Below are 14,406 nucleotides of genomic sequence, written 5' to 3' on the forward strand. Positions count from 1 at the left end.
CATCTATGTCAGAAGATATTTATTTGTGTTCAAAAGTCTGGCACTCTTAATGCCTATGTTCAGACACTTTGCCTCCATGTCCTGTTTTTAGTGGTCTGGCACCTACTGCCAGAGCCTCTGGACTTTGGACTCTACCTGCCTGCTGAAGTGGGGCCTGCTAGCTACAGGGAATTCAGACTAACCTTCTCTGACTTGGTTGTCTGCTTTAACAGGCAGATACTAAGGAAGCAGTCTGAATTTTTCAGACAGGGTTTTTGAATAGGCTTTTTAGAAGGAAAAGTTAAGGAGAAAACTGAGGCACCCAGGGACTAGCAATAGCAGACAGTTGTTAGCACCCCTAGACTTAAAAAGACCCGGAGCCTGATAAGAACTGGAGCCACTATAGGGGGAGAAAAGGGTTCTGACAAGATCTGTAGTCACAAAAAGATGCAGACCTGACTAGAAGCACCAAGAGTTCTCAAACCCAAACCCCATCCTTTACCGGGGGCCCAACAACTTTCCTCATGGTTCCCTTCATTGATTAGAGAAGTTCAGTGTCAGTGGAAGACTGCCTGATGTCAGATGTATTGTAGCTGTCTCCAAACCTGGTTTCTCCATCCAAGCTTACAGAAAAGTCTCCTTCACACCTCAGAGCATCAGAAAGCAGCTGCTCCTGTCACAAGCCTCATCTCTTGATGCCTTTTTAGCACTAAGGAAGCAAGGTTTACATATTCCCTAACCTAGACTCAGACTCCCTATAGGTTTGAGAGGAGTACAGGTCTTTATATATATATATATATATATATATATATATATATATATATATATATATAATCTCTCCATTATTAACATCTTTTTAAAAGTTTGTTCTAATTAGTTATTCTAATGACATTAGAATGCATTTTGACACATCATACCTTAATGGAGTATAACTTCTCATTCTTTTGGTTGTACATGATGTAGAACCAGTCGTGTAATCATATATGCACATAGGATAATAGTGTCCAATTCATTATACTATCCTTCCTACCTTCATGCCCCATCCCCTTCTTTTACTCCCCTCAGTCTAATTCAAAGTACCTCTATTCTTCCTTAGTCCCCTCTCTTTATTGTGAATTAATATCTGCATATCAGAGAAAACATTTGGCCTTTGATTCTTTGGCATTGGCTTCTTTCACTTAGCATGATATTCTCTAGCTCCGTTCATTTACTAGCAAATGCCATAATTTCATTCTTCATTCTTATTTAAGGTTGAGTAATATTTCCTTTTATATATATATACCACATTTTCTTTATTCATTCATCTGTTGAAGGGCACCCAGGTTAGTTTCATAGTTATGAATTGAGCTGCTATGAGCATTAATGTGTCTGCATCACTATAGTATAGTATGCTGATTTTGAGTCCTTTGGTGATTGGGTGAAGTCTGCATGTTCAGCTAGGTTTTTTTTCTTTTTTTAAATTTATTCTAGTTTGTTATATAAGACAGCAGAATGCATTTCAATTCATATTACACATATATAGTACAATTTTTCATATCTCTATTTGTACACAATGTAAAGTCACACCATTCGTGTCTTCATACACATACTTAGAGTAATAATGTCCATCTCATTCCACTGCCTTTCCTACCCCCATGCCCCCTCCCTTCCCTTTCCTCCCCTTTCCCCTTTCTAGAGTTTGTCTATTCCTCTCAGGCTTCTCCCCATCCCCATTATGCATCAGCATCCTTATATCAGAGAAAACATTCGGCCTTTGGTGTTTTGGGATTGGCTAACTTCACTTAGCATTATATTCTCCAACTCCATCTATTTACCTGCAAATGCCATGATTTTATTCTCTTTTAATGCTGAGTAATACTCCATTGTTGGTTCCACAGTTTAGCTATTGTGAATTGAGCTGCTATGCACATTGATGTGGCTGCATCACTGTAGTATGCTGACAAGTCCTTTGGGTATAGACCAAGGAGTAGAATAGCTGGGTCAAATAGTGGTTCCATTCCAAGTTTTCTAAGGAGTCTCAATACTGCTTTCCATATTGGCTGTACCAATTTGGAGTCCCACCAGCAATGTGTGAGTGTACCTTTTCCCCCACATCCTCACCAACAATTATTGTTGTTTGTATTCTTAATAGCTGCCATTCTGACTGGATTAAGACAAAATCTTAGAGTAGTTTTGATTTGCATTTCTCTAATTGCTAGAGATGTTGAACATTTTTTCATATATTTGTTGATAGATTGTATCTTCTTCTGAGAAATGTCTGATCAGTTCCTTGGCCCATTTATTGATTTTTTTTTTTGGGGGGGAAGAAGCTATTTAGTTAGAATCCATCCCATTTATTGATTCTTGATTTTAATTTTAGGAGTCTTATTAAGGAAGTAGGGGCCTAATCTGACATGATCGAGAATTGGGCCCACTTTTTCTTCTATTAGGCACAGATTCTCTGGTTAAATTCTTAGGTCCTTGATCCACTCTGAGTTGAGTTTTGTGCATGGTGAGAAATAGGGGTTTAATTTCATTTTGTTGCATATGGATTTCCAGTTTCCCCAGCACCGTTTGTTGAAGAGGCTATCTTTTCTCCAATATATGTTTTTGGCGCCTTTGTCTAATATAAGATAACTGTAATTATGTGGATTTGTCTCTGTGTCCTCTATTCTATACCATTGGTCTACAAGTCTATTTTGGTGCCAATACCATGCTGTTTTTTTTACTTTAAGTATAGTATATAGTTTAAGGTCTGGTATAGTGATGCCACCTGCTTGACTCTTCTTGCTAAGAATCACTTTAGCTATTCTGGGTCTCTTATTTTTCCAGATGAATTTCATGACTGCTTTTGATATTTCTATGAGGAATGTCACTGGGATTTTGATTGTCATTGCATTAAATCTGTATAGTTCAGTCAGGGTTTTTGAATAGGCTTTTTAGATGGAAAAGTTAAGTGGGAAACTGAGGTACCCAGGGACTAACAATAGTAGAATATATCTTTGGGTATAAACCAAGGAGTGGGATAACTGGGTCAAATGGTGGTTGATTCCATTCCAAGTTTCTGAGGAATCTCCATACTACGTTTTATAGTGGTTGCACCAATTTGCAAACCCCTGGCAATGTACGTGTGTACCTTTTTCTCCACATCTTCGCCAACATTTATTGTTGCTTGTATTCTGGGGTACAGGTTTTGAAGGCAAGCAAAACAAGGATCAAATTACACTTCCACTATCTATGTGTACTTGGGCAGGTTGTTTAGTATCTATCAGCATCTTTCCTTATTGTAAAATGATCCTTACCTAGTGGAGTTTAGATGATTAAGTGAAATTATTAAAGTAAAGCATTTATTCTTGCACCTAAAAATAGCAGTCTCTATAAATTCTCTCTTACTTTTCATGACTTTAAGTATTTTTTAATTAATAATACCCACTAACAGCCAATCCTTAGCACCCAGCACTAACCCTTGATTCAATATATTTTCTTTCAATATTGATTTATCTTCCTGTCCTGGATATTTTCCTGTCACCTAACACTTGCTGACACCTCCCAATATTACATGAACTACTTAAGCTATTATTTGAAACCAGATCCTGTTTCTGGTAAATGCCAATTTCTTAATCTCAGACAACTGACCTACAATGCAGATGAGTGTTACAACTCTCCCTAAGGATTTTTTCCATCCTGCCAGCTTGACTCCAACTAAAGATTCAGAATGAGCTAGAAAGAAGATACAACTGGGTTTAGATTAAAGAATTCTTGGTGAAAGTTAAGCATTTGTTAATGAAGAACCAAGATTGTTTTCGCAATTTTTCCAGAAATTATTTCTATGGGCCAGATTTTTAAAATGTATTCTTACTTCACAAATATTTATCTTTAATATAGTTTGCAATTAATGTTGATTTAATTGCTTTAGGTATTCAAGTTTCAAATTTAAATGAAATTAAAAAGCATACTTGTCAAGATTTGATGACCAATGTAAGATTTTCAGTTTTGTTTTTCTTGTCATAGTACTCTGCCTTCTTTCTTTATCTCCTTTTGGAAGGAATAATTTCCCAGATAGTTAATATATATAACAAAAAATAAAATAACATCAAAATAATAATATCAATGCTCCAAGGCATCTCATTTCTTTTAAATAGATCTATACCTCCTGCAAACACAATAGTCCACACCCATATATTGAAGATGGCAAATAGTATTACCCTGAACATGGACAATTGGATCAATCACTCAGACCAATCAAGCCAAAGACAACTGAGAAATAATTGGTTGTTTTATGATGGTGCATTTTATAATTTTCAAGGCACTGGAAAGGAGGGCTTTGGTACCTACATATTCTCCCCTATAATATGGCACAAAATGTTCCTGTCTTTGTTTATGGGGGCCATTCCACTCTGCAAACAAAATCAGTCTTGAGTTCTGCCTCAGTCCACATCTTTGCAAGAATGAAGTGGATAGTCCCATATCTTTCAGGTTCTAATGACACTTATTTTGGCATGAACTATTCAAGTAAATTAGGTTAGTGTTTCTCAACCTTCCCACCAACACACACACACACACACACACACACACACACACTGTGAGGAACACATACACTTACATTGCACCAGTAAGTGCCCATATTAGTAGTGAATATCCCTGATTTGAAAAACTCCCCCTGATGAATCTGATAGATTATGATAGATCATGCTGGCCCTCCTCCACACCCTGATCGAGATCACAGATTTAGACAAGTTTTTGATTATTTTGTGAATAGCAATTCTGTACCTTAGAAATGATCATAAAGTAAAAAGTACAACTTGCCTTATATGCAGGTAACAGCCATACCAGGAAAAATAAACCTACGGTATGGGAAATGTAAGCTTAATTGCTATCTATGCAGTGGATTCAATAGCTAAGTCCCCCACTGTGGATTTAGTGGCACACTTGAGCCTAGGAATTGCACTATCCCATAGCCAGTTTACTGAAGCCTTAGGGACTTATTCAGAGAGGTACCATTAAGATGCTTTATCCATAATCTCAGTAAAATAGTTCTTTGACAAATAAAAATATGTTATGTGAACTGGGAAATATTCATTGTTTCAGAGAAATCATACTCATATTTCAGTCTTTTACCTGATTTGGGGATGACACATTTTGCTCTCTCTCCTTTAGCTGTTGCATTAAGATTTGCTGAGGTTCTCAAACTCCCTTTCACTGTAGGATTGTTATTCCTCCTTTGAACTTATCCCAGGATAAACAAATCATATCATTCTTCTTTTTTTTCTGCTGTTTCATCTGTTTGGTGCTACTATTAACTCTGGTCTCTATTAGTGGAAAGATTATTATGAGATAAAATATGGAACACTCTAGATCAAAATAAATCAAATCAAGTATGTATTGAGAGTGTACTATAGACTTAAGACTATACAAGGTATTATAAGGCTTTGAAAGTAAAAGAAAGAAAGTCTTTTTTATTGGTTATTCAAAACATTACAAAGCTCTTGACATATCATATTTCATACATTAGATTCAAGTTGGTTATGAACTCCCAATTTTACCCCAAATACAGATTGCAGAATCACATCGGTTACACATCCACATTTTTACATAATGCCATATTAGTAACTGTTGTATTCTGCTACCTTTCCTATCCTCTACTATCCCCCCTCCCCTCTCCTCCCATCTTCTCTCTCTACCCCATCTACTGTAATTCATTTCTCTCCTTGTTTATTTTCCCATTCCCCTCACAACCTCTTATATGTAATTTTTTATAACAATGAGGGTCTTGACCATTGAGTTTTATGAAATAACCACAAGCCAGATGATGATACTTTTGAAAACTTCCACATGTACAACCAACATCCAAAAATCCCTTTGGCTTTTCACTATTGACCAAAATTCCCACAATCTCTTTGAATCTCATATAAGTACTTTCAACCCAACTACCACAATACTTTATTCCGTCATTTTGTAAAGTTTTCTAACCATCAGTTTTGTTTGTACACAACAATGCCATGTGCCATGGCTGGAATAGGTCTGTTATGATATGGTTAGACAAAACTGAATTGGATAGCAATAATATAGGTACTTATTCTGTCAATAACAGCTTTGTTTATATTTGTATTTATAAAGGATATATTTTTCTGTGCATTTATTTCATGGGATTGCTAATGATCAAGTGTGGAGTTTTTTACAGGAATTCCTTATTTCAGCAAATCATGTTTACCTCAATACTTGTAAACATTTGTACTTGAACAGGAACATAAAATAAAGTATGGACACCTAAAGATCTCCCTCATTTCTTACTTTATTTTAGAGACTTTGTATGTGATAATACTTTAGATTTCTCTCATCCTTAAATCAATGATGTCTTGATGCCTTAGGATGAATATTTTATATGCTTGGGGTAATTTTTATGGAACACATACTATATATCTCTCTTTCAGTAAATATCAGATGTGTGCAATCTAACATTTTCGGTTGAAAAATTGCATGACATTTTATTGATAATTATTTCATTGTTTTAAAAGAATCTATCACATAAATCACAGATAAAAATACAACTAGTACAATTATAAAAGAGAAGGGACATATTTATGAATCCAGGGAACAAAGTTCGACACTCTTGTATAAACTCCAGGAAAGTTTGCTCTTCCACATCCATGACCCCAGCTAACAATGCCAGTCAAAATCCATTTTCCATCACTTTGTCTTCGACAAGATAAAGGTCCACCGGAGTCTCCCTAAGTCAAAAATAATGTTAAGTATGAAGACATTTGTCTCATAATCATCAAGTTCATTGCTACTGTGTCTAATAGATTGTGTTCAGAAGTCCCATTTTGATACGTTTTGTTTGGCTAGTCACTATGCAGCCTAGGAACCATCAAGAAATAATGTGTAGTGCTCGCTTCAGCAGCACATACACTAAAACTGGAGTGATACAGAGAAGATTATTATGGCCCCTGCACAAGGATGACATGCAAATTAGTAAAGCGTTCCATATTTTGGGCTAAGGAGCTGAACAGACACTTCTCAGAGGGAGATATACAATCAACAAATATATGAAAAAATGCTCAACATCTCTAGTAATGAGAGAAATGAAATGAAAACTACTCTAAGATTTCATTACACCAGTCAGAATGACAGTTATCAAGAATACAAGCAACAATAGGTGTTGGCAAGGATGTGGGGGAAAAGGCACACTCATACATTGCTGGTGGGACTGCAAGTTGGTGCAACCAATCTGGAAAGCAGTATGGATATTCCTTAGAAAACCTGGAATGGAACCACCATTTGACCCAGCTATCCCACTCCTTGGTCTATACCTAAAGGACTTAAAATCAGCATACTACAGTGATGCAGCCACATCCATGTTTATAGCAGCTCAATTCACAGTAGCTAAAGTGTGGAAACAACCTAGATGCCCTTCAACAGATGAATGGATAAAGAAACTGTGATTTATCACACAATGGAATATTACTCAGCATTAAAAGGGAATAAAATTATGGCATTTCAGGTAAATGGATGGAGTTGGAAAATATCATGCTAAGTGAAGTAAGCCAATCCCCCCAAACCAAAGGCTGAATGTTCTCCCTAATAAGTGGATGCTGATGCATAATGGGGGAGGGGGAGGGGGGAAATGTAGGTACTGTGATTAGGCAAAAGGAAGGGAGGGGAAGGGAGGGAGTATAAGAGTAGGAAAGGGAGTGGAATGAGATGGACATCATTACCCTAGGTACATGTATGACTGTGCATATGTTGGGATGGTACATCATGTACAACCAGAGAAATGAAAAGTTATGTTGCAATTGTATACAATAAATCAAAATACATTCTGCTATCATATATACCTAATTAGAATAAATTTTTTTCTTTCTTTATTTTACATACATGACAATAGTGGAATGCATTACACTCATTATTACCCATTTACAGCACAATTTTACAGCACAGTAAAGTATGTTCACACCAAATTATGCCATTGTACATGTACTCTCTCTTTTTTGTGCATTATAATTCTTAATACACATATATACCACAATTTATCATATCTCTGTTTGTATATAATATATGTTGACACCTGAAACTGCTAATGTCATTGAATAAGTTTAGATATCTTCTTATAATAAAAAAAAAACTACATTCATTTTTTAAAAACTTAATTTTAAGTCTGAGAATAACATTAGAAGATTCTTGCACATGTCCCATACAAAGAATAGGTGGCAGTAGCATTAAGGGCTAACATTTATTTAGTGTTCTCTATATGCCAGGCACTGTTTTGGGTCATTTAATCCTCACAACCACCTTATGGTTATCTTGGAAGGGTGACTTCTATCTCTGGGCCATGCGACTTCAGCAGTTGGATCATGGCCACAGAAGAAACACAAAGCATGTTTTGTTCGGCAGATCCAATGCAGCAACCCTAAGAGCCACTGTCAGACAGTTTTCATAGACAAAATACGTCCTTTTGAGAGTCCCTTCTGATATCTCAACTTTATAAAGTCAGGACTCAAATAATTAAAGATTTAAAAGTAATTCCTACAGTATAATTCCTTTAGTATAATGTCTGAGTTTTATTTTTCTATTTTAGGGAGGGTTGGAAAGTTACAACTTGCTTAGATAGCAGTCTAAATGTGCCCCTACATCCCACCTCCACAATTTTACACCTGATTAGGTAAATTCTGACAGGTTAAGAAACTGGGATCTTTATTTTAATTGATGCAAAACCAGATCTACTAATACAAATTTAGTGCATAAGCTTGATGACTGTGTGGAACAGGACTTTGTAACTGACCAGCTACAGGAAACCCTAAAACAGCAACTTTAGCATTAGAGAGCCATGGGTTCAAATCCCAGCCCAGATATCTGTACTTGCTAGCTATATGACCTTGGGTCATCTATTTATCCTCTCTGTCTCCAGTTTCCTCCTCTGTAAAATGTAAATAAAAGAATAAATTGAAGTAAATGATGTACCATGGTTGCTTGTCACAAAGTAGAATCTCAAAAGATAGAAGTCAATATTATAATGAATTTTGTGGCATCATGGCTGAAGTTGTGGAAAGATATGGGAACTGATCCTGCTGTCATCCTTACTCTCTTAATCATCTTTGGTGATCATGGACATAGATTTGAAATCATAGGCTCAGAGAAATATCCCCTCCCTTGAAAGATGACTTCCAGCTGAACCACTGCTAGAGACGGCTACCCGGAGGGCTGCATATGAGTATTCTTGTCACCTCTCCTATTCCTCTTCTCTTCTCACCGCCATCTGCCTATGCTTTAGATGAAATCGAAAGAAAGAAAGAAAGAAAGAAAGAGAGAGAGAGAGAGAGAAAGGAAGGAAGGAAGGAAGGAAGGAAGGAAGGAAGGAAGGAAGGAAGTTTGTTTCAGAAGTTGAACAGCTCCTGCTCCTAAGGAAATAGGTAGCAATTCTGAAACATAGTCTGCATGTGTGTGTCATTTTTTGCTTTGCTTTTTAGTTATAAGGAAATTGTGGCAGACATATGAAGGCTGACCTCACCAAGTGAATGCTGGAAGAAGATATGCAGGGATTACAAACTGATTCTATAAAACCAGTTCTTTCGGCACCTTTCCCTGATCTTAGGCAACTAGGTCATAATTAATACCTCAGATGAGGTAAGGGGAATATCTGCCCTAGTTATTCCCCAGGGTTGCATGGATTAAATGTGAAAGCATTTATGGAAAACACATGCTGGGCAAGAGAAAGGTAGGAGGACTTACTTTGCAGGCATCTCTTTTGCCAGACATCACTCCTGCACAGAGCATCCGCGAAGTGATGATCCCATAGGTGGAAACACAGAGGGTTTGATCAATGAGCTCTACCTCTGCTTGCTGCAAAACAGGGGAGCCTTTACTATCTGGAAAACACATTGGAGTTGGAAATCACGGTAATGGTAATGACTACATCTCTTCAAGGTTTCATTTGAATGATAACTCAGATTATCTCCTTTAACCCTCAGAGCTATTCTTGGAGATGAACTCTACTATTATCCCTATTTTGCTGATGAGGAAAAGGAATCTAGGGAGATAAAAGGACTTGCCCAGTGGCATATAGCTAGCAAATACCAACAGGATTTAGACTCAAGATCTGCCTCCCCCACCTAAACCACCGTCCCATACTCCTTCATCTCATACTTCCTGCATTTAGAATGACCGTGAGTCAACAAAGCTTAGTACCAATATTTACTGTTCAAGAGAGCTCCTTAAGTAAAGGAGCACAACTGACATATAGAAGTCTCTGAAGAATCATAAAAACAACTGTTTCTATATAGCTCTTTCACTTCCCTTTAAACCTGTTTGGCTAAGATGATTCACACACACACACACACACACACACACACACACAAGCACACGTTTATAAAATAATGGGTAGACAATTCCCTTTGTGATATTGAAACTAAAGCATGGAGCACAGTATCCTATCAGAGTTGTAAGTGTTCAAACACCTAGCTGCCTTCTCTCTCAGGACTCTGAGACCTCAGCAAATAAAACGAAGGTGAATCTTACTACTTCAATAACTAACTGAGGACAGTGAGCATTTGAGAAGCTGCTCACAGTGAATCTTTAGATAGTGTCAAAGCAAGCATTCAGGGAAAGTTCAGGAAGCACAGACACTGTCCTAAACCCTTGGATAGGCTGCAAGGGAATCCCAGATGACTGGGAGGTCAAAGGAAAGTTCTAGCAGTAACCTCTGGGGACATGTACATGAAGCTTTGTATTTTTCTCCTCATAGTATATTCAGAATCAACCATGAATCCTAGTTCATGGAAAAATCATGGCAGGATGAACATACAGCCTTCCCTAGCATACTCCCTGATTTGGGTACATATTGGAAAATGATGCTTTTTTTCTGGGTGGAGAGGCAAAAAAAGGTATCCCCTCTGAGTGGACCAATTATAGGTTGGTGTAATGCCCAAGCCTGGATTAGCTAAGGGAAGCTTAGCTTGGCCAAGAATCCTGGTGCAGGACATACCTGCATAATCTTCTACATAGCTGTCTGAGTTGACAGTGGAGTGTGCATACATAAAAGTCCTCTCCTTTATAAAAATGAATCACATCTTGGAATAAAAGAGAAGCCAAGGAGGAACTATTCTTGTCTAGTGGAAATCCCAGCACCTCTTCAGAGTTTGAAAAGAGCCCATGCTATCTAGTCAATTCTGCTTTTGTTTAAAGGTTCCCTCCGTCTCCCTGCTTCTTCTGGAGCAGATGGAAAGAATCATAAGACAGGGATGAAAATAGTCTCCTCCAATCCAAACTTTCAGAGTTGTTAGGAGGCCCAAAGAAGATGATATATACAAATCCTCTCTGGGAACCCCAAAGCACAGCATCAGCACAAGTTACTCTCATCCATGTGGAAGGCCAAGCCCATTCATTCACACACAGACCTGCCTCATGCCTTCGCCCCCAGCCGGTAACCCAGCACTTCTCCCCACTGCGCACTTTCTGGCCAACATGAGGAATACAGATTGGCTGAATGAGCTGTTTCAGGGTCTCAGGCCAGGCGACACTGAGCTGTAGCAAAGCAATATCATAGTCGAAGGTCTGACTGTTGTAGTACTCGTGGACCACGATCCTTCTCAATGGGGAAATAAACTTGGCATTCCCCTGCACATACATCCCAAGGTGAGCTGTCCACGGTGTGGGGTCTGACAACCTGGTAGAGAAGGAATGAACCACCAAGTTAGCAGTCTGAAGAGTCCTACACAGTTTAGAAACAAGCACTCTACAGAGAGATGAGGCTGAGGAAAGGAGGTCCTGAAGGAAATTTTCTTGCCACTAGTATTTCACAAGTCACACACAGGTCAAGAACATTTATAACTAGAGTTAATTGGTTAAATTCTTCCTATTCATGCTAACAATGGCATCTGATGGAGACAAACAGGGCCAGTAAATATGGTGATCTGGGGACCCTTCTACCAATTCAAATAATATTAATTCCAAGGCAGATTAGAAAATGAAGTGTTTACCAGTGTAACTCCATATCATGTACAACGAGAAGAATGGGAAGTTATATTCCATGTATGTATAATATATCAAACTACAGTCTACTGTCATTTATAACTAAAAAGAACAAATAAAAAGTCAATGTAAAAAATTGTTTTAAGCAGAAATTTAATGAAATTCCTTCTTGCTGCAAGCTACCAAAAGCCTCATAGCTGCTGTAGCTGCTTAAGTATGACAGTCAAAGGGATACCAAACTCCACCATGATCAGTCCTTCCAGAATTCTAATGTTGACCCTGCCCCCCACCCTGCACAGAGTCACAAAGGGGACTGTATCTCCATGTGTGGCTTTGATCTCACCCTGAGGCAGCCAAAGAGAAGTTCAAAGTGAAAAGAAAATGAAAACTCTTGGAAAAAAATAAGGACACAGCAGTTTCACAGCATTTAAGATTAATGATCAGAGGTGAAGCTATTTCAGTAATTAACACGATTCCTGTAATTCATTGGAAGAGTAAATACTCAAATTGTATAACTTAGTTGAAATCTCTTAACATTCAGAATATGAAATTAGTTTTGAACCTAAGGTCTAGTAGATTTAAATAAGTTTAAATTTCAAGTTAGATCACATTTTAAGCTTCTCTTTCACCCTTAGCTGGAAGATCTTCTGTCTCATAATAATCCCACTGGCAAAGGTAGACAGAGCCCCTCCAATGCCAACCCTAACAGACCTTCCCAGGATCACCCCCAATGCAAACAGGGATCCCCATACTCCAGCCACTCCTCCACATTCTCCACACAGCCTATTAGGTCTTCCCATCTGACCTAATTTTATTTATTTCCTCAGTCTAGTAAAAACTATTCATTCTTGATGTTTCCTTTGTGTTCTTTCTTTATCTCAATGATACCTAAAATAAATAAAAACTATTTGACACATAACCAGTGCCCCCATCCCACCAAAACAAACAAAAAGGTAGCCTGATTGAATTGATTGTTTTTTTTGTTTGTTTGTTTGTTTGTTTGTTTTGTTTTGTTTTCCCCTGTAGGGGCTTCTTCTCACAATTCAGGGCAGATGTATGATCTGTTGTCAGAATGTGCCACTCAAGAGTAAGGTTTGGGATACCCTACCTGTTTCCATGGAAACAGTGGGCCGCAGAGAGAAGCCACTCCCTGGAGATGACGGAGGCGCCACAGTAGGCAGATCCAACAAAGTGGAGGCTGACCTGCCATGGCCAAGCCCCCTCCTGGGAGTCAGTGCCCCCGACGACTCGGTGGACAGTGGACGAACGCCTGCTACAGCCTTTGGTAGAGAGGAAGGGTCATGTGATTTAAGGCAGACTTGAAGAAAAACTGGAAATTAGGTCAGGTTCAGTGCTGGGTTGGGAACTGAGTCACCAAGTAAGCAATTTAAAATCGCCTGCTTATCTAGAAAGGAATTTAATGGGTCTGTCTGAAACCAGCACCAGCCGACTACTCCTTCCTTCCAGAAAACAAGCCCTAACAGGAAGTCTCCATACAGTAATGCATGCGGAGGCAGAGGGATCCATAGTAACAGCTGTACTGATACAAACAACAGCCCTGGTGTTAGGTGGCTAGATGGAGACGAAAAAGGTAAGTTCTGATATAACAGAATTGATAATGTGTTTGAAGCTGTGCCAATCTAAAAGAAAAATTTGTAAAACAAAGATAAATTAAAGCCTAAGACAAACTAGTTATCAGAGCAATTACTTTTAGTGTAATTTACTTTTTGTGTAAATAGTGTCGATAATGATATATAATTAACCTGTTGCCACATGGCCAATTAGAAGCCACATGACTAAAAAGAACATATGGCACAGAACAGTTAGTAGGTTTTGAATAAACAAAGAACCAACAATTGATATTGTTCACAAAGTAAGATATAAGCAAAAATCCTCCAGAAGCCCACTTTTTCATTTGTCACAGGCTATTTTACTTAAGACCTTCTTCCTTCATTAGTGTTACTAGAAATTGAAAGCTCTCTTTGGAAACATCTAGTATATTGATGCTTAGTATCAAGAAAGAAGATGGAGAAATAATTTCAGACTCAGCTCACCAAGATTTACTATTATTTCCTGGTCTGTGGGTAACATCCGCCAGGGGAATTCCATGAGGAAGAGAATAAAAATGGAAAATGGGCAAACCAGGTGGGAAGATAGGAATCAAAAGGAACAGCTTTTCTACTCACTGCAACCGACTTCATCACTTCCATCTGAACAATCCACGATCCCATCACATTTTGCATTCTGTTTCCTAAAGCAAATATTATTGCCACACTTAAAAGTTCTGTTGGTGCACGGAATGCCTAAAAACGAATGAAAGAAAAAGCAGTTTTTTTCTAGCCAGAAACATCTGAGTAAATGACACTGATCTTTGCAAAGGATGGATTAGCCACAAAATCGCTATTTGCTGCTCTGGGAAAAACTAGCAGAGAAATGGAACAAACCCACAGTGACCTTTCAGAGCCACTGAAGAAGGCAGGCAGG

The 14,406-nt window shown here is 38.1% G+C and overlaps 1 protein-coding gene and 1 non-coding gene across 2 annotated transcripts in view; one reads left to right on the plus strand and one right to left on the minus strand.

Annotated features, from left to right (window-relative positions):
* Positions 1-5,611: 5,611 nt before the first annotated feature.
* The window catches only part of Tmprss7 (transmembrane serine protease 7), a 35,525-nt gene continuing 26,730 nt past the window's right edge, over positions 5,612-14,406 (minus strand). The window contains exons 12-16 of the mRNA XM_046425258.2: positions 14,109-14,225; positions 13,031-13,202; positions 11,349-11,617; positions 9,685-9,821; positions 5,612-6,686 (exon numbers count right to left, since the gene is read on the minus strand). Coding sequence (XP_046281214.2) covers positions 6,516-6,686; positions 9,685-9,821; positions 11,349-11,617; positions 13,031-13,202; positions 14,109-14,225 — 866 coding nt within the window. The 3' untranslated portion in view covers positions 5,612-6,515. The remainder of the gene's footprint in view (positions 6,687-9,684; positions 9,822-11,348; positions 11,618-13,030; positions 13,203-14,108; positions 14,226-14,406) is intronic.
* LOC124079602 (U6 spliceosomal RNA) lies at positions 6,844-6,950 on the plus strand. The gene has a single exon (XR_006847408.1). It is a non-coding gene; the product is annotated as a U6 spliceosomal RNA (small nuclear RNA).

This window comes from Marmota monax, unplaced genomic scaffold (genome assembly GCF_021218885.2).
Source record: "Marmota monax isolate L192 unplaced genomic scaffold, Marmota_monax_Labrador192_F-V1.1 WCK01_AAM20220418_F8-fsc00119, whole genome shotgun sequence".
In the NCBI taxonomy this organism is placed as follows: Eukaryota; Metazoa; Chordata; class Mammalia; order Rodentia; family Sciuridae; genus Marmota; species Marmota monax.